Below are 24,517 nucleotides of genomic sequence, written 5' to 3' on the forward strand. Positions count from 1 at the left end.
TAACGGGAATCGCGCAGTCAGTGGCCTTTTGTGATAGACTCCTTTCCCTCCGTGGTTCCATCTATGTTGGAACTTGTGACCCGTTCGTTCCTTTTCATCGCCGCTGTTCGGCTATACATTTCATTTCACCCACCCATTTGACGGCTATTCGGGTTATGCCTTAGGTTGAGTTCTCTTTGAAGCAGACCCTGAGATACGCCTTTGAGGGCAAGTCATTTTTGGGGGGGACTGATCTCAGGATGCCCCGGAGTGAGTGGGGAATTGGGGTGCAGAGAGGAAGGAACCCAGGGTAAGGGGTGCAACTGAGCAGGCCACCGGTGTGCTCCTGGGGCCCGCTCCCGCCAGGGACCCCTGGGAGACAGAGCAGAACAGCCTCAGGGTCTCCCTCCCCTAAGGGGTGAGCTAGCTGGGGGACTTTTCCTGCAGCTGCAGCCATCCTTGGCTACGGGCTGTTCTGGGGGCCGTTACTCTCTGGAACTCCCAGCCTTCTCCAGGCGGGGAGGAAGCCCAGAGGTGCAGGGTCGTATGTGTGTAGCAGGAAGCTAAGTTTCCAAGGGGATCCGACCGGGCTGCAACCACATCTGAGTGAGCAGAGCCTCTGACCTAAGCCGGGATGCCAGCTGAGTCCTATCTGAAGAAGTAATATTTGAGACAAAAGAAGGGTGGGAAACAGCATGTGCGGAGACCCAGAGGCAGGAAAGAATTTCGCGTGTCCAAGGAAGCAAAAGGCCCAGGTACGTGAGCTGGTGAGGCAGGCCGGGCTTCAGGGCCATGGCGTCGTCCCTATCTATGCGAGAGGGGTCCCCGGACTTGGCCATGAGTGGCGGAGCCTTGTAGATCTTCCTGAATTCCTGACCCACAAAACCACAAACAAAATTTGATCTTGACCGCAGGTAGAGTGGCGTGCTCATCTGATTAAGGGTAGACTGAACTTCTAGTTCCAGGGAGGGAGGTGGGAGCAGCGGCTTGTCCTGGTGGTGAGAGGGTCTGTGAGCAGAGGCGCAGACTCACAGGGTGTGGGGCAAGCACGCGCAAAACGAATTTTCTGCTTAAATCATTCTTAGATTCATCAAGGAAGAAAAAGGTGGCTCCCTGGTCAGACGGAGGTGGTGGTAGGTGTGGGGGTGGAGGTGGGGGTGATGATGGTGATGGGGATGCAGGGACGTGGTGGTGATGGGGCTGCGGGGTCAGGGTGCGGGTGGGGGGATGGGGTGGGGATGCGGGGGCGCAGTGGGGGTGGCAGGATTGGGATGCGGGGGCACGGTGGGGGTGGGGGGATGGGGTGGGGATCCTGGTGGGTAAAGGTGAGGATGACAGATCAGAAGGCCTGGTCTACCCTGTTGCTTTAACGAACTTCTAGAAAAAAAAACCCACCAAACTTATCTGCCTTTTCTTCTTGGGATGTGTGGCCCAGCCCCCGCAAATCATTGGGTGGTCAATTTTGGAGGAAAGGAAATTGCAGCCTGCGGGAGAGGGGCTCTGGACAATCACCAGCACACCCGGGAGGGTGTCAGGCCGGCGGCGCCCATCCTCCTCGCCTCCGGGGGTGCCCCCCACCCCGGGGTCTCCCTGCCCGGGCGGGCGCCGCCCCCTCCTCCCGGCTGCGCGCTGGGCGCTGGGCGCAGGGAGCGGCGGGCCTGCCTGGCCATCGCGCCCGGGCTGGAAGCCGGGGTGCAGGCGGCGGCGGCGGCGGCGGTGGGGAGCGGAGGGCCGCGTGGGGGGCGAGGGCGTGGCGTCGTGGAGCGGGAGGCGGGCGGCGGAGGGAGTAGGTACGAGGCTGGGGGGAAAGTGAGGAGTTGGATGGGGAGAGGGGCCGCTGCAGCCAGGCAGTGGGGTCTGAGGGAGGAGGTGGAGGCCTGACCGGCCGGTGGGGGGGGGGGGGAATCTGAGGGCGGAGGGTGAGGTCGGAGGGCGCAGGGCAGGGGCTCCGGGGGGTGCGGGAGGCGCCCGGGGGCAGGGAGTGCGGGGCCAAATCCTGGGGGGGACCCGAGAGCCAAAGCCCGTCGTGCCCGGCCCCCACCACGGAGGCCCCGGGGGTGCAGCTGGGGGCTCCCGGCCGCGGGCCGGGGGCGCGGGGAGGCGCGCGGGGGGCCCCGGGCCGCAGGAGCCGGCGGGCCGCGCTGCCCCGCTCGGCGCTGCGGGTGCGCCTGGGCGCCCTGGCGGGCGCGGCGGCGCTGACCGGGGCGCTCAGCTTCGCGCTCCTGGCCGCCGCCATCGGCACGGACTTCTGGTACATCATTGACACCGAGCGGCTGGAGCGGCGCGGGCCGGGCGCGCAGGAGCCGGCGGGCGCCAACCGCAGCCAGCCGGAGCCCCTGAGCTCCCACTCCGGCCTCTGGCGGACCTGCCCGGGTAAGGGTGCGCCCGGGGCCGGGGCCGCGCACGCCCCTCCGCGCCGTGGCCGGCTCGCCCGGGACCCGCGTCTCCCCCACGCCCGCAAGCTTCACCTGCGCTGCCCGGGAGTGGGGGGCACGGGGACCGAACACCTCCCGAGAGGTACCCAGCGCGGCTCGCGGCCGGGGTCTCTCCCCACGCGCTCCCCGGGTGGGGTCTCCAGGATGGGGGCGAAACCGCGTGGGCGGGGGTCAGGATTGCGGGATCCCCGGGCCCACGGCTTCCTCCGCCGCCGCCAGTCCAGCGACCGTGCTCGCCGCTGATGAACCCCTTCTGGCAGGAGAACGTGACGGTCAGCGACTCGAGCAGACAACTTCTCAGTGAGTCCGGGGGGTGGGGCTACTAGTCCTGGGGCCCTTCTCCAAGCAGCTGGGCCAGGGCCCCGCGCAGGGTGCCGCGGGGGTGGCCTCGACAACAGGGTGGGAGAAGGCGTGGGGTTCAGACCAGGGGGCGGGACCTCCCTCGCGCCAGACCGCGCCAGGGTGTGCTGTGCGGTTTGGGATTCATTCGACAATCCACCGAGGGCTTTCCACGTGCCAGGCACCGTGTTAGGTGCTCCGGGAAGGGCCGATGGAGAACCTGGGCTCTCGAGGAGCTCACTGTCTAGTGGGGCTGCGGGCGTGGCAACACCTGGTTACATTACAGAATGGCTGGTGGCGTGATAGAAGGGGCGTGGGAGCCGGAGGACACCCCTAAACCAGACAGCGGGAGCCAGGATGCTTCCTGGGGGAGGCGGTGTGGAGCTGGATGTTGAGAGCAGACCTTACCCCGGAGACCAGGAGGCCCGGCGGAGGGCGGTGGTGTTTGCGCCCTCAGCGCCGTGAGCCAGTACTCGGCGGTGGTGGGATGCAGGAAATACTTGCTGAATGATTCCAGCCAGGCTGTTAGGAGCCCCTTCCCTCCAGGGACCACTGGCATCTGTCCGGTTCACGGAGGCTCCCCAGCGCCTGGCGCGATGCCCGGGACTCCGTGAGCGTTTGAGGGCTGAACGCAGGAAAACAAAATAAACACCATGGAAGGAGAGAAAGAAAGGGTTGAGATTCCCTGGGGCTCGCCATGTGCCAGACAAGGAGCTCACTGCTTTGCAGGCGTGTCTGCATTCATTTAATTCTCACAACCATCAAGGAAGTGGGTACTGTCGTTATCTTCATTTTCCCAAGGAGGAAACTGAGGTTCAGAGAGATACACCAGAGGAACTGAAATGAAAAGGAGGACTCAGTTCCATTGACCTTGAAAAATGGGAACGGTTTTTGATTTACCGAGACTTGGTTATATGACTCCGGATAGAGACAAAGTCTCTAGCAGGGCCCCCAGGTGTCGGCAGCGTCTCTGTGGACCTCGCCAACTCCATTCTCCCCTGAGCTCTTTTCTCTCCAGCCCCGGCTTTGGGTCAGTCCCTGGAACAGGTCAAACTTCCCCCTGCCACAGGGACTTTGCACAAGTGGTTCTCTCCCTGGCCTCTCCCTGCCTCCAGCCTGTAGGCTTGGTTTGGTTAACTCTTACCCAGAGTGCAGATTCTGTGACATTTTTGGGTTGAAGCCTGACTCCCTCGTTAGATGATGACCTCCCCGAGGGCGAGGACCTTGTCTGTCTTATCCCTGATGAATTTCCAATAATTGGCTATCAGCCAGGGTTTGCTGAATGAGCGTGAGGGTGACTGCCAGCCAAATTACGCTCTAGGTGGAGCTCAGTAGATATATATATATACATTTGAATGAGTGGGTAAAGGAATGAGCCAGAATTGTTTCAAGTCCAGCGGTGTGCTGGGAAATATTTAATGACTGGCTCTTGGGGGGTGGGGATGGGGGAGCCCCCGATTTGTACCGTTGGCCAGTTTCTGTGGTGTTTATCTTCCCACGGTGGCTGATTTCAAGCCTCCCACACGATGTCAGCTGCCTCACCAAATCCCTAAGGATAACAGGTGGCTCCTGTGAGCCGACAGATGGGGGCTCCAGCACACCGAGGGGGGAGGTGCCACAGAAGAAGACGTTTTCAGCAGGAGGTGTCCTCGCAGTACCTGGAGTCGGCAGGAGGTTGGAGCCCCCAGCTGTGCTGGAGGAACTTTGGGGGCCCTCGGAGCGTCATTTCACGAACAATCCAGCGTTTCTGCCTTTGAACTTAGAAGGATGGGGCTCCGATCCCAGCTCCTGCCCTTACTCGGACCCTCTGTGATCCTGGCAGAGATGTCTTAACCTCTCTGAGCCTCAGTTTCCACCTCCGTCGAGAGGCGATGTCAAAGCCCTGAGGGTTTGGGTAAGAATTCCCCAAACTGAATGAAATTGTTGACCTTACCCGACCCTCACCCGGCACCTGGTTGCGTGGGATTTCCTTGTTGCGGGACTGGAAGGTTTGCTCTAAAGGAGCTGGGCACAGAGCAAGCCCTCAATGAATGCTAGCTCCCCGCTTTGCCATTCCTGCGGCAGCACCCCGGAGCGCTGACCCTCCGTGGGCTGGTGCAGGCCTTCGCCCTTCTTAGCTCATCCCTGGGGTGAAAGGTTAACCGCTGTCAGCACTGCGGCTGGCTTCGTTTTTGACGCTTGCTAATGCAACACCTCTGCCTGCTCCAGGCTTTCGAGAAACAGGCAGAACTCACATCTAGAGCCCGTTCATCTGCTCACTCGCAGACCTGGGTTTAAGCCCTAAACCAGGCGTGAGGCCCCTGGGCAAGCTCCTGTGCCTCTTTGAGCCTTGGCTTCTTCTGGCCAAATACAGAAAATTGTCCTCCTTCCTCATAAGGCTGTTGGGAGGAGGAAAAGGGAGAGGGCCTGCGTGGGAAGGGGCCACTGTTTTCCTTGCCATTATTTCATCCAGAGAAGAGGGCAGCCTGTCCCTTCACACTGCGTGCCTGCTGCAAATCAGCCTCAGAAGGAGCCTTTTCCCAGGCTCTCTTTTTCCCTAAAATGAATTTTGAGTCTGGCCCAGCTGTTCCATTACGTGAAGATGTCCCACTGCTTTAAGGAGCTGCTGTGGAGGTCAGAGAGGAGAGGCCAGTTGATGGGCAGCAGCCTCGCTGAGTCAGGCCCCTGGTCCAGTCCAGGTGGGCCTGGATGGGGAGAGCCCTGGCTGGTTCCTCCGGGAAAACCCGAGGGTGCTGAGCACATCAGCACCCAGTAACCTGCTGCCATCACCTGGCAGACTGTGACCGCTGTCAGCTCCTCCTAAGCCCCAGCATCTGCCTCGCTTCCTTATTCTATCCAGCTAGAGCCTGGAGAAGTGAGTTTGAATGAAAACATCCAGCTCATAAACAGGTAACTCCCTTCTTAGCCCCCTGACCCACTAGTTCAACCAGGCGACTGAAGTTTTCAATGACAGTTTTCTTGTCAGCAAAACCCACCTTGCTTGGATATTTTGCCTTCCACATTAGCTCTGGGACATCACGGGTTTGGTTCTTTGGCTAGGGACTGGAATTATTTTTGGTGGAGAGGAAGTGATCAAATTCAGCATGGTGTAGGGTTAAGAGCTGTGGTCTGGAACCGACCAGGCTAGCTGCCCCAGCCCGGCATCTTGTGGTGGCAAGCGACAGAAACTCAAATCATATCGGCATAACAAGAAAAGGAATCACTGGTCCACATAACTGAAAAGTCCAAGCCAGTTGGGATCCTTAGAGCTAAACTCATTGTTTGCTTCTCCTCTCTGGGCTTGCTTTCTTCTGTTTGGGTTTTGCTTGCAGCTAAATCCTCTCCAGTCTAAGCAACCCCTATGGACTCTCTCTTTCTCAGTAATACTTTGAAACATCTGGGCAGTCCCCCCATTGGAAGAGCTTGGGTCACATGCCCAGCCCTGAGCCTATCCCTGTAGCCAAGGGGATGGCATGTGCTGATTGGCTGGCCTGAGTGATGGGAACATTTGTAAGGAGTTGGGGTGGGATTACCCCATTGCAGATAAGACATGGGGAATGGGGGTGTGGAGGAGGCCAAACCCACAGCTGTCCACTTTCTTGGGATTGGGGTCCTGCCCGCCTGCCACCCCCCCCCCTTTCCCAGCTGCCTGGTTCCTGGCAAATCATCTCCTTCCCCGAGCTCAGTCTCTGCGTCCACAAGATGAGCAAGCTCCCCTAAACAAAGCACCCTGCAAAGCCACTCTACCCAGTGGGAGCCCCACCAATGTGTCCCCCTCCTGCTCTCAGCCCTATTGTCCCCTGTGCCCCAGGTGCCTCAGCTGTGAAATGGAGCTCAGCATTGCTGACGCCCCAGACGCGCTCACCAAGAGCGCACTGATTATAAGCCCCTCCCGGGACAGGCTGCAGGTAGAAGGCGGGCAGGGCAGGTGTGGCGCCTGCCGCCGTGGAGCGTACGGGACTAGGGGAGAAAGATAATACACAAGTGGGCAGACGAGTAAATAAACAGCGAGTGGTTTAAATAGTCGTAGGTGCAACGAAGGAAACAAAGCAGGATGATGGGGTAAAGCTCGATGGGGCAGCATTGCATGCGGTGGCTGAAGGATGAAAGAGTAACGAGTGACGGCCAGTGTCTACGGAGCAGACGCTGTGGGCCAGGGGCTGTTCTGAGCTCTCTGTAGATACCCACTCGTTTAATCTTCACAACAGCCCCGCGAGGCATCCTACCTTCATTTTGCAGAGGAGGAAGCACAGAGATGTTAGGCAAGTTACTCGGATTGCACAGTAACTGGCCGATCTGGGCTTTGAACCCAGGTGGTTTGTTTCTACCCTCTTAGAGTGATGCTCCACTGAGAACAATTTTAGTGTAATTTGAGTGGTCTAAGCTGGAGGTCACAGCAGCTCAGAGGATGGGGCTCCCGGCCTGTTTTTGGGGTTTAGAGTTCCACTTTCAGAGAGGGAACAGAGTCCTGCATTAGAAGGCGGAAGAGCAACTCTGAAGCTGGGAGGCGAGTCTGAGTTTGGTCTGTTCCAGGACCCAGGGGTGGGGGTGGGGGGGGGCGGAAGGAGAAGCTGCCGTTTTTGAGGGAGACGCAGAAAGGGCTTCTCAGATGCAGCTCGTGTTCCTCCCGTGCCCACCTCAGCTGCTTCTCCTAAGCCCCCGAGAAAGGGTGGGCTGGTCATTTCACAGATGAGGAGTCCTGGCCCAGAGAGGTCCACTAGCTTGCCCAACGCCACAGAGCACACCAGCAGGAGAAGCGGGATAGAGGGCCCACCCAGCTGCGCTCTGAGGAGGTGAGGTTGCAACATTCCAAGACTGGGTTTGCAGCTGCTGGCTGTCTGCAGCGACTTGGAAAATTAAAAGCAGCCCTCCTGCGAGGCTGGGTGTGTATCTGCAGAGTGCAGCCGGCAGGGAATAGAAACAGAGACCGGGACTGCGGACAGAATGACTTTGGGAGGCTGCCTGAGCCCGGCGGGAGTTCTGGGTGGGAGTTCTGCCCAGCCCAGCTGCAGGGAGAGGGAGGGGGCAGGGGAGGGGGCGCCCGTGGGCCTCAGCTCCTCCAGGAGGAAGGCCTTAGGCTGCCTCTCCTGGGTACCGTGGAAAGTCAAGGCCATAGTTTAAACTTAAAAAAAAAAAAAGTTCCCGCTCAAAGTAATTCCACTTAAAAAAAGAGATACCCTTGTGGTAGCACTGTGCACTTCCTGCCATTTCCCATTTTCAGATAAGCATAGAGTTGAGTGGCATTGATTACTTTAGCAACGTTGTGCTGCCGTTGCCACCACCCATTACCAAAACCTTTCCACCGCCCCGAATTCCTCCTCTGCCCCTCCCCCACGTCCCTGTAACCTGCACTCTGCTTTCTGTCTTGATGAATTTGCTCAGTCTTCTGTCTTGATGAATTTGCTCAGCCTGCGTATTTCATATAAGTGGAGTCACACCGTAGTTGTCCTTTTGTGTCTGACCCCTTTCACTCAACAGGGTGCCTTCAAGGTTCCTCCTTGTTTGACCTACGGATGAGAATATAGTTCCTTTCATGGCCGAATAATATTCCACGACCACATTTTGTCTATCCATTCATCGGTTGATGAGCACCTGCTTGTTTCCACCTTTTGTACCTAGGGCTGCTATGAACATTGTGGAAAGTATCTGCCCAGCCCTGCTTTCAGTTTCCTTTTGGGTGTATGCCTAGGAGCCCGGATTGCCGTGTCACCTGGTAATAATTTCTTGGTATCTGTTTTAGTTTATGAAAGGCTGCTAAGGCCATATACCAGGACAAACGTGTTGCTTGTATACTGGGAATTCATTAGGTTAAAGGTGTACAGTTCTGAGCCTGTGAGAGTGACACTGTCCTCGCCCAGTTGAGCTGTGGGCGATCAGGCGCCCGGCGGCTTATCTGAAGATGCCTTCTCTCTGAGCTCAGCTGTGGGCAGCCAAGCAAATGATAGGGCCAAATGCCTGTCCACTCATCTCTCCCTGCTCCTTGGGGCCTCGTCTCCTCAGCTTCGAGCTGCTCTGTGGGCCCAGCCTCTCGGGGGCCTCTTCCCGTGTCTCTGTCCTCCCCTGATTCCAGCCTCCAGCCTCCAGGACCCCTCCTTCTTTCTCTGCCTCTTTTTCTCTGTGTGTCTCTGCTTTCAGTCCTCCTTTTATAAAGGACTCCAGCAAAAGGACCAAGACCTACCCTGGTTCATGCTCACTGAAGTAATCTAATCCAAAGCCCCCACTGAATCCAATCCAAGGGGTCCCTCACCCACAGGAATAGATTAGCTTCAAGACCATGAAATCCTGGAATCCACAAAAAGCTTCAATCTGTCACAGTATCTATTGCAGGAGGCTTCTAAGAAGAGGCTCACCGTAACATTTTTTTTTTTTAACTTAACAATGCCATTTATTACTTAGAGTGAAACAGAGTGGATCATAATCAGTGAGAAGTGGAGACCATTTTATTTCATGTAGGTCATGTGGAAGCTGAGTATCTCTGAAACATTCAACCAGGGACAGAAAAAAGACTACTGGAAATTCAGACCTAGAACTCTAAGGAGAGAACAGAATTTGGAAAATTGTCTTCAAAGTAAAGAAGATAACTGAAGTCAAGGGTGTAGCTAAGACCCACAGACACCACATGGAGAAAAAAAAGCCCTGGGGCAGTCTTTAGAAATTTCAGCATTGAACGGATGGCTGGAGGTGGAAGAATTATTAGCAAAGAAGGAAAGCGCGAAAGAACAAAACCAACCACCAAAAAAAGAGAGAAAACCAGGAGTGATGCAAAAAGAAAAAAAGAAAGGAGGAGTAGTCTGAGTGGAGTGGTTAACAGGAGTAAGTTCTGCTGATGGCCCAAGAAAGAAAAAGCTTTATGGACTGGGGAGTTGCCGGACCTTGGCCAGAGCAGCTTAGGGGGTGGCATATTGTAGCAAGGAGGTTTACAAGGTAGAGCGGAGGTTTGGGAGATGAGCAAGGAAGCGTTGAGCGTGAGTTGGAAATACTACACTGAGTAAAACGGTCCCTTGGGCTTCCTCGGTTTAAAGGAGAGGGAGAAAAAAAGAGGTAAAAGTTGGAGAACCAGACAGTCAAGACAACAATGTCGGTCACTAAGGCAAAGGTGAGAGGAATCTCAGGAAAGGTGAAAGTGACAAATGCACATGCAGAAGAAAAATGGGACTGTCGGCAAAAGTGATGACGTCTACGCAAAAGCCAGGAGACTATAGGATGGATACAGGGCAGTGAGAGTACAAAGATCAATAAAGACAAAGTTAGAAAGGAGTACTTAGATATTTGAAGTGTGACGCTTTATGCCCAAAATGTGGGACGTGGAAACTAGAAAGAGCAAGAGCTGTAAACTCGTCCAAAGAGGACCCCAGTACAAAAGTCCTGAGGGTTTCAGGAGCCTGTGGTAAGTCTTACCTTTGAAAGGGAGAATAATCAGGGAAACAAAGCCACTGATGATGTAGACAGGGCTGGGAGACGACAGGGAAGAGGGACTTTTTTTCCTTTGAAATCACCCAAATTGGAGAAATGACATGATAACGTTATCCAAAAGTGTCCTTTGTTTATTCATTACTTGAGCCTGGCCATTTTCATAGGTCAGGGCCTATGCGTAAAACTTCTGGAACTACCTTCCCAAACTGTCAGATCCTCAGGAGATAAATGGGACCTCACTTTCACGTGGCCCCTCAACACAGCATTGTTTCAAAGCAGTGAAAAACAGGATACTATCTCTGCCTCTGGGTGCAGAAATGGTTAAACATTTATACACAATGTGGCCTTTCTATGGGGTGTTATAAAACCTGTAAAAAGCATGTCCTCCCATAGATAAACCCCAGGATGTCCTGAGGAATAAACAATATCAAGGCACAGAGAGGGATGGGCACTGGGCGATGCTATTTACCACTGCTTCTTCCACGCCAAATAGCTTACATTTCTCATGATCATATACCAGAATGTTAAGGCGTGCCTTTGTTCCGTGCCACTAAGAAAGAACGTCACCAATTCTAACTGTGAGAGGCTGTGGATGGTCAGGTGCATCCTGCTCTCAGGTGTGTTAAAATGTGACCCACTACACAGAAAAACAAATGTGGAGAAGCCTGGAAGGCCGCACATCAAACCGTTCACAGAGGTTTGCTCTGTGGAAGAGATAGCAGTTGGGGATGGGGCGCCAAATGGGATTTATTTTTTTCTGGGAAAAATGTCATGTATTGATAAAAAAGACAACAAATGCTGAGAAGGCTGCCCAGTGGCCAGGGTCCTCCTGGGCACGGCTCCCGCCTAGCCAGGCCCCCTCCCCGCCTCTCTGGCTGCAGGAGCACGCCTGTCCCCGAAACGTGAGCTCTCGCCTGCCTCCTGACCTTGGTGCCTCCTGCTCCCACCCCGCTCCTCCAGGTCTCCGCTGAGCCCCCCCCCCCCCCCCCCCCCCCCCCCCCCCCCCGGCAGGAGACTCTTTGTCACAGTCTCATGGCCCCTTTGTCACCCTCCTTTGTGATCCTTTTCCGGCTCTGACACTTCAAAGCCTTTTGATCCTGGCAAGTGACAAGTGTTTTGCACCTCGGTTTTCTCATCTGAAATGGGGACTAGAAACTCCTACCTGGTGGAGCCTAAGGTACTTGAGGATAAGAAAGAAACAATTACTCCCACGTTTGGTGCCCACAACAGCTCTGCAGTGTCAGGGCCCAGGGCCCAGTTGACAGGTGAGGACACAGAGTGTGTAGAAGTTGAGAGAGGTTCAATTATTTGCGTATAGAAAGGCCAGGACTCAGGAATGGTTTTGGGTAGGAAAAATGATTTATTGACGGCCGGCTGCACTCCGGAGCTTTGTGTTTCAAACCTGAGCCCTGAAGGAGAATTTTGAGTTCCTTTTGTACAGAGAGGAAGAGTCAAATTGTTCTTTGTTTCAGTGCTCAATAGGCTTGAATTAGCATATAATTGTCCACATTGTAGGTAAGCTTTTAGCATGGACCTTATACATTCTAGATAAGCTTTTAGCACATTTGGTTTGCATTTTCCCTGAATATTTAAAGTTTATAGAGTTTGCATTGCTAAACTGTTTCCTGGGACTGAAGTCGTTGCCATGGTCACCAAGGGCAGGACTCTTACCGTCGCACACCCACAAGTCACAGACAGATTAGGTTATCTACAAAGAGATGAAGAGCTTCCCACCCATAGCCCATATCAAGAGGTTGCCATTTGCCCTCTAAGCAGGGGAGTAGGATTCGAACTCAGGTCTTTGCTTGTAGACCTGTGCTCCTTCCATACCACAGCAGTGCATCTGGGTGATGAGGAAGACAGCAAAGAGGCAGCCCATCCTTGAGGAAGTGCCTGTGTTCTGGTGAGGACAGACCTCAGACAAATATTTACAAAAAGGAAAACGGGGAAGCAGACTTGGCCCCGTGGTCAGGGCGCCTGTCTACCACATGAGAGGTCCGCGGTTCAAACCCCGGGCCTCCTTGACCTGTGTGGAGCTGGCCCATGTGCAGTGCTGATGCACGCAAGGAGTGCCCTGCCACACAGGGGTGTCCCCCGTATAGGGGAACCCCACGCGCAAGGAGTGCGCCCTGTAAGGAGAGCTGCCCGGGGCGAAAGAAAGTGCAGCCTGCCCAGGAATGGCGCCATCCACATGGAGAGCTGACACAACAAAAAGAAACACAGATTCCCGTGCTGCTGACAACAACAGAAGCGGACAAAGAACACGCAGCAAATAGACACAGAGAACAGGCAACCTGGGCGGGGAGCGGGGGGAGGGGAGAGAAATTAATAAAATAAATAAATCTTAAAAAAAAAAGGAAAACGAATCCCATACCACAGGGTGGAATATCTATGAGTCCATTGTCCCATTTCAAAGTCACATTGACAGGGTTTGAAAATAAGGTGGTGACATTTCCCCCCCATGGGACATGGTTTCTAAGACTTTCTTCTTTGGCCAGGGCTTCCGATGTTTCTGGGGAAAGATCCGACCTTGCTCTCTTTTAGAACCGGCTCTCACTTCGCTAACCGCCCCTGGGCTCTGTGACTGCCAGCACCACCGAAGCCCGGTGTCCTCACTGAGCAGTGTGACAATGGAACGGCCACACACACGGTTTTTCCTTGGCACGAACATCTTTTCTTTCTGGGTGTGCTTTTGCTTTTCTCTGCAGCAGAGCAGTTTTGAGTCAACAGGATCTCTTGCAAATGGTTGCACACAGTGAAACAGGACCTGTTGACATCTTTACCACTGTTGTAGAATTTGAGAGAGGTTCAATTATTTGTGTATAGAGAGGCCAGGATTCAGGAAAGATTTTGAGAAGGAAAAATGGTTTATTGACGGCCGGCCAGACTCTGGAGCTTTCTGTTTCAATCCCGAGCCCGGAACAAGATTTTTGAATTTCTTTTATACAGAGAGGAAAGGCCAAATGGTCCCTTTGTTTCAGTTCTCAATAGGCTTGAATTAGCATATATATCTTCCACATCTTAGGTAAGCTTTTAGCCTGGACTCCAGACATTCTAGATAAGCTTTTAGCATATTTGGTTTGCATTTCCCCTAAATACTTAAAGTTTATAGACCTTGCATTGTTAAACTGTTTCCTGGGACTGGAGTCCTTGCCATTGTCACTAAGGGCAGGACTGCAGCCTCTTATTGTTCCACACCCACAAGTCAAAGAGCTTAGGTTATCTCTGAAGAGACAAAGAGCTTCCCACCCATAGCCCACATCACTGTGACTACTTCTGTATAATGCTCACAACTCTCTTTTAATTGTGCTCCTGTTGAATGGCATCCAAGTCCACTGGGGTGGGTTGATTTGTCTCCCCCGAAAGATCTGCCCACATCCTAACCTCTGGGACCCCTGACGGGAACGTCATTTGGACAAAGGGTCTTTGCCGATTAGTTAAGGATCTCGAGATAAGCATGTCCTGGATGAACCTGGTGGGCCCTAAATCCAATGACAAGTGCCTAGTGAGAAGAGGAGGCGAGAGGAGCTGAAGGCTGGAATGGGTGGAGTCGCAGCCCCCACAAGGTGTGCCCAAGCCCCAAGCCCTGAGAATGGGACCTTCTCTGGACTGAGGGTCTTCATCATCTCACGTGATGCACATCAGAAGGTGGGCGTGGGCCAACCCCATTTTCCAGATGGGGAAACTGAGGCTCAGAGGGAGGAAGCATCTCGCCCGAGGTCACGCTGCTGGTAGGGGCTGATCTCAGATCTGGCTCCAAACGTCCTGCTCTTTCCTCTCTGCCTCACTGATGCCTCCCAAGTCCGCATTCTCCGAGGGAGGTGCTGTCACATGTCAACTGGGTCCACTCTCCTGGGACTCGCCCCCTGATGTGCTCGCATCCTTCACCTGGCATTGCAGGATTTTACTCTTGACTTTCTCTAAATCGTAAGTGCCGAAGAGGCAAGATTCACATCTGAATCAGTTTTGCACCTCTACACCACCTTTCCCAACATGCCTCACATATTAATGCTCACAGATGCTTAAGTTGCTTATTCCTTCATTCTCTCCCTCATCAATTCAGCAAACTGTTTAAAACATATTTATGGAGGGGAGCAGATGTAGCTCCAGTGGTTGAGCGCCTGCTTCCCATATACGAGATCCCAGGTTTGATTCCCAGTAACTCCAAAAAAAAAAAAAACCACAAAAATTTATTGAGTGCCAACTATGTCCCAGGCTCTGTATTGGAAATTCAAGGATGGACTAAAATATGTCATGAGAAAGAAATTCCCTGGGCCTTGCTGGCCTTTGATTCCTCCCCATCCCTGCCTAGCTCCATCGCCCTGGGCACCGCCCTTTGTGCTGCAATCAGCTCACACAATAGGCTGGCTGGAAGGGAAGGCCACGCAGAACTTTACAAATAAAGGATAGAGAGAGAGAAAAAGAGAGACACACACAAGAGAGGAGATAAAGATGGGACCAGGGGACTCACAGCTTCTGGAACTGAGAGCCTCAACCCTAGTTTCTACATCGCATTCATTGGGAAACTACCGAGCAGCTGTTGGCTATTAGAACTGCAACATCATCTATAATAGGGAACAACTGCAACACCTAACAACAATTGCAATAGCTACAGTAGAACAGGTGTAACATTTACAATAAAGAACAGGTAAGCTGGTTTCCCACAACACCTTTGCCTGCTGTTAATGCCTCCAGCCAGAGGTCACCAGGAACACGAGTGGGATTTAGTGCTTGCTGCGACAAGGGCGCTCACCCTGGGGACCCGTGAGGCTCGGCAGTGAGAGGGTGTGAGAAAGCAGCTATGGTAGCTCTGGGGCTTTGCTGGCTGATGATGGGGAGCGTCTGAGGAAGCAGGGATGGCTCTGAATCGGGCGAGGCCAGGAAGCAGGGACAGGTCTCTGGTCGGGTCTTGTCTGCAGGGAGTCAGCCTGGCTGAGACCACAGCTGTAATTGGCGAAGACGCAGCCGCCATCTTGGCTGGGAGGGCTTGGGTCTTTCGTGGGTGGCCCAGTGGCCCTGTTTCTGTCTGTACTTGGACAACATGGTGAAGTGGCCTTCTTTGTCTCCCTGTACTGGTTTCAGAGTGATGTCACCTCCGCTTGGAGTCTTGGGAGGTGATGTCGGTGCCTGCCAGGCAGGGCCCGGGGGCCTTCTCACCATCGCAGGGGCCCACTAGAGGCGTGCTGCCCGGTAGGAATTGGGTCTAGTGGTCTCAGGTATGTCTACATTCAAAATGGTTTACAAGCTCCCGTACGTATGACCTCATTTAGGTAGCACAGTGCCAGGCCCCAAAACCCAGCAAGGAAAATAACGGCCAACACTCGTCTAGGGCTTGTTAGGTGACAAGCCCTATTGTAAGAGGTTTGGTTATCCTAATTTATTTAATCCTCAAAAAGAAACAATATTAACAACAACAAAAAGATTAAAAAAAACCCAAAATGAACAAACAAAAAAGTAATCTTCAACACACAATCCTATGAAGTGGATATTCTTATTTCAAAGCTGAAGTTTGGGGAAGCAGATGTGGCTCAAGCAATTAGGCTCCCGTCTACCATGTAGGAGGTCCAGGGTTCGATACCCAGGGCCTCCTGGCGAGGGCGAGCTGGCCGTGTGGTGGTGCCACCCTGCGCAGGAGCGTTGGCCAACACAGAGAGCTGATGCAGCAAGATGACACAACAAAAAGAGACACAGAGGAGAAACAATAAGAGATGTAGCAAAACCCCCCACACCAACCCGGGCCCTCGTGGCTGCATACCCAAGACCCCCCAAATGCCCCAGGCTCCAGAAAGTTGATTCTTTTTCATATCCACAAACCAAAGGAGAAAACCTTCCCCAAGCCCATTCAGCGATGCACTGGAGACGGGTGCATTTCCAAGTAGATCAGAACTCAGTGTTGCTAGTCAAGTTCCAACACCTCCATCCTGCAAATCAGAAACCAGAAACCAGCCCGCGTGCACACACGTGCAAAAAATCGAAACCCGCTTTGGGCGGGAGGTGCCCCGACTCTCCCACGGGGCTCCTGTTCTCGCCCAGACATTTAATTGAATGCGTTCGTCAAGCCAGCTGCCCGCGAGCCTGGGGAGCGCCGGGGCCGCCGGGCGGCACCAACTCCGGGGAGCATAATTAATTTCTAAATGAGAAATGATTTCATTTCGCCGCTGCAGTCTGGAAAGGAGCGCAGCGTGGGAGGATGGCTCTCTCAGGACCGGTTTTTCACACCAGCTGCTGGGCTTCACTTTCTTAAAAAGGGAAGCAAAAAAGCAAAAAAAATAAACAAACCCCAAGGCCTCATCCTCTGTAACCACATCCCCATCGGAGAGAGGGTGAAATCAGGCATTTACCCCTGACCCATGGGCCACCTGCAGTTTGGGAACAGGGGACAGGAGGCTGGTGGCAGAACCTTCTGAGAAGCTCATACCCCAGGAGGCTGAAGTTCAAACATCCATAGATCCACGGTGGGAATCCCACCCCAGGGGTGGGCCCATGGACAGCGGGGGGCAGGGGGAAGGGGGCTGGAAGGCGGGGGCTGGGGGAGGGGAGGGAAGGCACCCACAGGGCCACGGGGCCACGGTGGCCCACCTGGGTCGGGGAGCCCCTGGGAGCCTGGGAGGTCAGCAGGGGGGGGCCCCACAGGCCCCCTCAGCCTATTCGGGGAGGAGAGGCTGGGCCAGCTCTTTAGAAACAGCTGAGGATGCTTTCGATGGCCCGGGAGAGTGTCTCGCTGTTACTCGTACATCAGCGAGAGGGGACGGGGCAGGCCGTGAAGGGGCCCTCAACAGGCTGACGTGCCTGGGAGCAGGGCTCTTGCTGCTTTGCTCCCTGCTGAGTCCAGTGGAATGCAGTAGGTGCTCAGTAAATGCTTGGTGTATTAGTCAGTCAAAGGGGGCTGATGCAAAGTACCAGAAATTGGCTGATTTTTGTAAAGGGTATTTATTTGGGGTAGGAGCTTACAGATACCAGGCTATAAAGCATAAATTACCTCCCTCACCTAAGTCTATTGTCACGTGTTGGAGCAAGATGGCTGCCAACGGCCGCGAGGGTTCAGGCTTCCTGGGTTCCTCCCTTCCAGGGTCTTGCTTCTCTCTGGGTTCAGGGTTCCTCTCTTCCCAGGGCTGGCTTCTTCCTGGACTCAGGGTTCCTCTTCCTGGGGCTGGCTCCTCTTTCCTCTGTGAGCTTACTTCCTGGGGCTCCAGCTTAAGGCTTCAGCATCAAACGCCCTCAGCTCTGTCCTCTGCCATGCCTTTTATCTGGGAGTCCCCACACTCAACACCCTAATGACGTGGCCCAATCAAAGCCCCATTCATCACTCAATCATGCCCAGGTACAGACCAGATTAGAAGCATAATCCAATATCTACTTTTGGAATTCATAACTGTATCAAACCACTGTACCTGGTGCCCGGCCCTCGCCACGTTCCTCCCGTGAAGCCAGACCTCCCCGCACCTCTTACCTCCCTGGAGGAGAAGTGAGGCTCAGCCTCCCCTGCAGGACTTCGTCACGCCCCTGGCTGGCTCGGGCCCCTCTGTGTCCACCGTCTGCTCCGGCCTCTGTCGTCATGACTGCCATGGCGCAGCGCCATTGTCCACCACCGTGTCTGGTATGCTAGGCAAGGGCCTAAGTACAGGAGTAGGTAGATGTCCCCCTGTAGGGGGGGACGGGAGACTGGGAAGGGGAGGATGCAAGTGAAGGGCATGTGACCAGGTCAGTGACTTTTGGGGGCATCTGGGGCACCGTCCCATGGGGACCTTGGGGTGACTGTGGCCCCGCCCCGAGGCGGAGGGAGCCGGGGCACTGGTCCTGGTGCTCCCGGCCTGCCACGGGCATGGGGAGGACAGGTCCAGAGGCCGAGAATGCCCCTGGGCACGGCATCGGGTGCGGCGTGTCCAGGAGGGAGAAGCTGAGGCGGCCCCGGCGGGCGCCAGCGGCATCGGCAGCAGCCTCTGCTGGCCTGTGTGTTTCCCTCACTCCATCCATGGCCCACTGGCCAATCCGGCCCCCCACCTGTTGTGAATAAAGTTTTATTGGAACATAGCCACGCCAACCCGTTTACACTTCATCTGACTGCTTCCGCGTTGGGCGGGCAGAGTCGAGGGGTCGAGATGGGGACTGCTGCTTTGTGGGATGGCCCCAAAGAAAAGGCATGTACCATCTTTTGGATGGTCCTTTGGGAGCATGTCGGCTCTGGGTAGATCACGGAATCCTGCAGTGCTCGAGAAGATGCGTTCCGAGGTAGACACAAACTGCTTACTGTTTTCAAAAAAAGTAGTTTAATTTACAAACGTGCTGTCCTTCCCCTTTCCTCTCTCCCCTGGGAACCTCTAATCTACTTTGTGTGTCTGAATTTTCCACTTGTATTCATCTCTTAGAAGTGATGCTGAGCACTGTTGGTCCTTGTGTCTGGGTTATTTCGCTGAGTCTGCTATTTTCAAGGTCCATCCCGGTTACAGCGCGTCTCAGAGCTTTATTCTCTCATGGCCCAGGGACGTTCCACGGCGTGGAGAGACCACATTGGGTTTGTCCATTTACTTGTCAACGGCCTCTTGGGTGGTCTCCACCTTTCATCTACTGTGAATAACGCTGCTGTGAACATGGGCGTCCAAGAGTGTGTTTGTGACCTTGTTTGAACTTGTCTGGGGTGTACGCGTAGGAGAGGAATTGCTAGGTCATGTAGTATTTCCACGTGTAACTTTCTGAGGCACTGTCGGACAGTCTCCCACAGCAGCTGCACCGTTTCACGTCCCGCCAGCTCGCGCAAAGGTTCCGGCTGCTCGCCAGCAATGTTATTTTGGTGTTCTCTTTTTCCTCGCAGGCTTATCTCAGCTGGTACCCATTTTGCCTTTAGAATATATCCAGAGTCCGATCACTTCTCATCACCTCTGTTACTTTCAGCCTGGTTCAAGCACCGTCTCCCGCAGCCAGGGTGCTCCAGGCATCCCCCGACAGACCTGCCTTCGTGCACTGGTTTTCTGGGGCTGCTGTAACCAATGACCACGAACGGGTGGCTTGAGACTAGGGAAATTTTTTTTTAAAGCTTTATTTTATTTATTTCTCTCCCCTTCTCCCCCCGTTGTCTTGCTCTCTGTGTCCATTCGCTGTGTGTTCTTCTGTCCATTTGCATTCTTGTCATGTGGCACTGGGAAACTGTCACTTTTTTTGTTATGTCATCTTGCTGCATCAGCTCTCCATGTGTGTGGCGCCACTCCTGGGCAGGCTGTGCTTTTTTAGTGCTGGGCGGCTCTCCTTATGGGGCGCGCTCCTTGTGTGTGGGGCTCCCCTACGTGGGGGACACCCCTGCGTGGCATGGCACTCCTTGCATGTGGCAGCACTGCACTTGGGCCAGCTCACCACATGGTCAGAAGGCCCTGGGTTTGAACCCTGGACCTCCCATGTGGTAGGCGGACGCTCTATCTGTTGAGCCACAACTGCTTCCCGAGACAAGGGCAATTTATGTGCTCAAGTCCAGGAGTGTGAAGCCAGGGTGTCAGCAGGGCTGGTCCTCGGCCTTGCCTCTCCCTGGCTTCCGGTGGCCGGGGCGGTCCTCGGTGTTCCTTTGCTTGCAGACACATTGCTCTGCTCTTGCCTCTGTCTCCACGAGGCCTTCCCTGTGTCTTCTCCCCTTCTCTTCTCTTACGAGGGCATTTGCCGTTGGATTCAGGGTCCACCAGGTAATCCAGGTGATCTCAGCTCAAGAGCCTTAGCTAATTACATCCGTAAAGACCCTTTCCCAGACAAGGCCCCATTGCCAGGTCCCAGGTGCACACATCTTTTGCGGCTGCCCTTCACCCACTCTACCCTTCCACCGTCTTCACTCAACACGGCAACCAGAGCGGCCCTGCGGACACTGAAGTCAGAGCCTGAGGTTCTTCTGCCCAAACCCTCCAGTGGCTCCTGTGTCACTCAAGGAGAAAGTCAGAGACCCCGCTGGCCCGTGAGCCCCTCGTGGTCGGCCCCAGTCACCTCCCTGCCATCAGCTCCACCCACCCTCACCGGCCTCCCCACTGCGTCTCAGGCGCCCACACACGCCCCTCGGGGGTCTGCCCCTGCTCTTGCACCCTGCACACGTCACCATCTCTCAACTATGTCATTTCCTCGTTTGCCTGTTTGCTGCTAGACTCCAATCTCTAGAACGTCAGCTGTACAAGCCGGGTGTGGATCTTGGTTTATTTGCCACTGATTCTGCAGGGCCTAGAACCGTGCCTGGCTTGAAGTGTGCCTGTGATTAATGTTTGTCAAGTGACCATATGAACAAACAACAGTACTGATACCTACCTGAGGGGTCCAATGAGGGTCAAGTGAAATGATGCTTATAAAGCCATAGCCTGGCAGGTGGTGAGCCTCAGGAGCATCATCATTGTCATTGTCACCATCTTCATCTTGTCATCATCATCATGTTGTCATATCTTCATCATCATCATTGTCGTCATTATCATATCTTCATCTTCATCATCGTCATCATTGTTATCATTATCATCATCACATCGTTGTCATTATCATTATTGTCATCATTGTCATTATCACCATCACCATTATGTCATCATATCTTTATCTTCATCATTATCATCACTGTCATTATTGTCATTGTCATCATCCTCATCATCGTCATCATCATCATTATATCATCATCATTATTGTTGTCATTATCATCATTAGAAGCAGTAGCAATAGCAATAGCATTAAGGGTAGTAGGAAGAGGGCTAATTCCCGCCCCCCCACCCCCACCCCGGGTCCTGGCTCACAGTAGGTGTGCAGCCTGAGGTTTGTTGAGCGACTGCGGGACGTTAGTAACTGTTCTCTGCTCGTGTCCTCTGTCTCTTCCCAGCCATGCACGGGGTGTTTGTGATCCTGCTGCCGCTCAGCCTGATCCTGATGGTCTTTGGGGGCATGGCAGGCTTTCTGAGCTTCCTCATCAGAGCCTACCTCCTCCTCCTGCTCACGGGGCTCCTCTTCCTCTTTGGAGGTAGGTGCCCACCCTGCCCAGCACTCGGCCTCCAGGAGGGGCTGTGCAGCACCGGCCCAAGCCCTCGGCAGGGAAGCGGGCAGTGGAGGAGCATCCCACTGCCTCTTCCGGGCCTTAGTTTCCCCATCTGTGACGTGACACATGTGGGAGAGACAAGTCGTGTGTGAGCCAGGATCCCTGGGTCTCTGTTCCAAGAAGGAAGCAGTGGGTGGGAGAAGGTTCTGAGAGTCGTTTCCATTATTTCACAAGAGAACTGTGCATCCGCTTGTCCTCGCTCACGACAGCATCCAGCTCTTTAGGACTGGGCTGGCAGGATACCCCTCCCACCACCTGCACGCTTTCATCTGCTTTGGTGAATCAAAAGAACAAGCCAGACAAACAATGCCTGGGTTCCTGCGGCTTGTTTGGCAGAACAGGAGCTTTCGAAAGAGGGAACAGGCTCCTGCTGTTGGCTCTGTGGCTCTCCACGCTTCCTGTGTGTTTGAGACGGTTCATCGTGAAAAGGGAATGAGGAGGCTGAGAACACGCACAGAGCTGTACCCACGACTGGGACAGCACAGCTCTGGGTCCGTATCTACGGAGACCCACTGTGTGCCAGGGGCCGTCCCGGCATCTGCCCTTGCGGTGCTCACGGCTGGTTGAGGGGGACAGAAGTTACACAAATGAATGCAAAATGGCAATTCTGCCTGGGCAGTGGTGGAGAGTTGGGTGGTGCTGTGAAATCACAGGGTGGGTGGCTCTGACCCACTTGGGTGTCCAGGAAAGGTCCGTGAGCTGAAACCTGGTGGGTGGACCCAGGGCAGGAAGGGTGGGCGTCGGCAACGGCGGGGCCAGCATGTGCCAAGGTCCTGAGGCCAGAGGGAGCGTGAGCGCTGGGGCGGGGGCACGGCCAGAGTGGCTGGGAGGAGCGAATGGGGAGGCCCGCTTCCTGCTTCCCCATCCTCCATTCCCACCAGGGTCCCTGCTTCCCGCTTCTCCATCCTCCATTCCCACCAGGGTCCCTGCTTCCTGCTTCTCCATCCTCCATTCACACCGGGGTCCCTGCTTCCCGCTTCTCCATCCTCCATTCCCTCCGGGGTCCTCACTTCCCGCTTCTCCGTCCTCCATTCCCACCAGGGTCCCTGCTTCCCGCTTCTCCATCCTCCATTCCCACCGGGGTCCCTGCTTCCCGCTTCTCCATCCTCCATTCCCACCAGGGTCCCTGCTTCCCGCTTCTCCATCCTCCATTCCCTCCGGGGTCCTCACTTCCCACTTCTCCATCCTCCGTTCCCACCGGGGTCCCTGCTTCCCGCTTCTCCATCCTCCATTCCCACCGGGGTCCCTGCTTCCCGCTTCTCCATCCTCCATTCCCTCCGGGGTCCTCACTTCCCACTTCTCCATCCTCCGTTCCCACCGGGGTCCCTGCTTCCCGCTTCTCCATCCTCCATTCCCTCCGGGGTCCTCACTTCCCGCTTCTCTGTCCTCCATTCCCACCAGGGTCCCTGCTTCCCGCTTCTCCATCCTCCATTCCCGCCGGGGTCCCTGCTTCCCGCTTCTCCATCCTCCATTCCCACCAGGGTCCCTGCTTCCCGCTTCTCCATCCTCCATTCCCACCGGGGTCCCTGCTTCCCGCTTCTCCATCCTCCATTCCCTCCGGGGTCCTCACTTCCCACTTCTCCATCCTCCGTTCCCACTGGGGTCCCTGCTTCCCGCTTCTCCATCCTCCATTCCCTCCGGGGTCCCTGCTTCCCGCTTCTTCATCCTCCATTCCCACCGGGGTCCCTGCTTCCTGCTTCTCCATCCTCCGTTCCCACCGGGGTCCTCGTGCTCCGGGTCCTTTGCTCCCGCCCCGGGGGAGGTCTCCAGCCGGTCTCCCCTCTCCCCCTGCAGCCGCCGTGACGCTGGCGGGGATCAGCCTCTACATCGCCTACTCGGCCGCCGCCTTCCGGGAGGCGCTGGGCCTCCTGGAGGAGAAGTCCCTGCTGGACCAGGTGGACATCCGCTTCGGCTGGTCCCTGGCCCTGGGCTGGGGCAGCTTCTTCGCGGAGCTGCTCACCGGGGGGGCCTTCCTGGCGGCCGCCCTCGTGCTCAGCCTGAGACGGAGGCAGGACGGAGGCATCTGAGCCCCGCGTGGGGGGAGGCAGGGCTCGGCCACGCCCGGCAGGGGCCCTGAGGCCTGAGCTCCGGCTGTCGTGGGCCCGATGTCCCCGTGCACTGGAGGAGGACCGTGAGCTGAAGTGACAGCAGCAGTCCCTGGTCACCCACCAACCTTCAGGGATGGCCAAGTCTGCCCGTGTCCTCGGGTTTCATTTCACCCTGACCCCGTCCTTTGTATCAGCTCCTCTCTGTTAAAGAAATGGAGGATCAGAGAGGTTAGGCCACTTGTTCAAAGGCACACAGTGAGTCAGTGGCAGATTCAGTCCCAAAGGCAAATCTCCTCCTCTAAGACCAGTGCTTGCTCTTTCGGCGCAAGCGCTGGGCCGGCTTGGAGCCCGGGCAGGGAAAGGGGCAGCGCGTGAATGACGGTCACGACCAGCTGTCGAAACATCCAACGGGCTATCCCAGAGGAGCACGACGTGTCCCCTCGTAACTGTCAGGAGACCCCGAGGAGGAGGGTGGAGGGCAGAGCTGCAGGGCGCGAGCAGGAATACGCAGCAAACTCGGCAGGGACACGTCCCTGCACACTTGGCCGGGCAAGGCGATCCTCAAAACCACAGCTGGCGACTCTGGGCTGTCGTCTTTGTGCTGCGTTGCCCAACGCCCGATGTTAGCACGTCACGCTCAAGCCTGTGCGTCAAGTCGCTCCCACGAGACGAGTGTTGGCTGAGCTCGGTTCCAGGCCTGAAGTCCAATGACATGTAAACGCACCCGGAAATGCATCAGCAGTGCCGTGGGCTGGCCCCCACTGGGGGCAGTGGCTTGCCCCTTGGAAGCACGTGGCCCATTTGAAAAAACTTGGCCGACCAGCCCAGGCCGATTAGGACTGAATCTCGGGGGTGGGATCCAGTCTCTTTATCTCAGGAATGCTTTTCTAATGTGTAGCCAGAGGGACAGTGGGTGGGTTTAGAGCCAAACAAGTGAGTGTGTGTGAGTTTGTAGTCCTCCATAAACTTTGCTCTTGTGATTTTCTGAACTCCACAGTGGGTTGCGTTCAATAAAACCTTCAAAGGAAGCAGTTGTGGCTCAACTGATAGAACGTCCGCCCACCACATGGGAGGTCCGCGGTTCAAACCCCGGGCCTCCTGACCTGTGTGCAGTTGGCCCATGCACAGCGCTGATGCACGCAAGGAGTGCCGTGCCACTCAGGGGTGTTCCCCACATGCAAAGAGTGCGCCCCACAAGGAGAGCCATCCTGAGCAAAAAAACACAGCCCGCCCAGGAGTGGCGCTGCACACACGGAGAGCTGACGCAGCAAGATGATGCAACAAAAAGAGAC

At 55.2% G+C, this 24,517-nt stretch overlaps 1 protein-coding gene across 1 annotated transcript; it reads left to right on the top strand.

Moving 5' to 3' along the window:
* The first annotated feature begins 1,401 nt into the window (after window positions 1-1,401).
* Window positions 1,402-24,253, top strand: TMEM114 (transmembrane protein 114). Its single transcript, XM_058286235.2, has 5 exons — window positions 1,402-1,769; window positions 2,105-2,352; window positions 2,634-2,714; window positions 20,965-21,102; window positions 22,972-24,253. The coding sequence occupies exons 1-5, from the start codon at window positions 1,402-1,404 to the stop codon at window positions 23,202-23,204; spliced, it is 1,068 nt and encodes a 355-aa protein (XP_058142218.1). The 3' UTR covers window positions 23,205-24,253.
* Window positions 24,254-24,517: the final 264 nt, after the last annotated feature.

The sequence above is a fragment of the Dasypus novemcinctus genome, chromosome 23 (genome assembly GCF_030445035.2).
Source record: "Dasypus novemcinctus isolate mDasNov1 chromosome 23, mDasNov1.1.hap2, whole genome shotgun sequence".
Lineage (NCBI taxonomy): Eukaryota > Metazoa > Chordata > Mammalia > Cingulata > Dasypodidae > Dasypus > Dasypus novemcinctus.

Excerpts from the sequence above, each read along its gene's own strand:
- TMEM114 (XM_058286235.2), top strand. The coding sequence starts at position 1,402 with ATGTGTGGCCCAGCCCCCGCAAATCATTGGGTGGTCAATTTTGGAGGA. Across the intron at positions 2,715-20,964 it reads CTCGAGCAGACAACTTCTCA|CCATGCACGGGGTGTTTGTG; the intron begins GTGAGTCCGGGG and ends GTCTCTTCCCAG. Across the intron at positions 21,103-22,971 it reads GCTCCTCTTCCTCTTTGGAG|CCGCCGTGACGCTGGCGGGG; the intron begins GTAGGTGCCCAC and ends CTCCCCCTGCAG.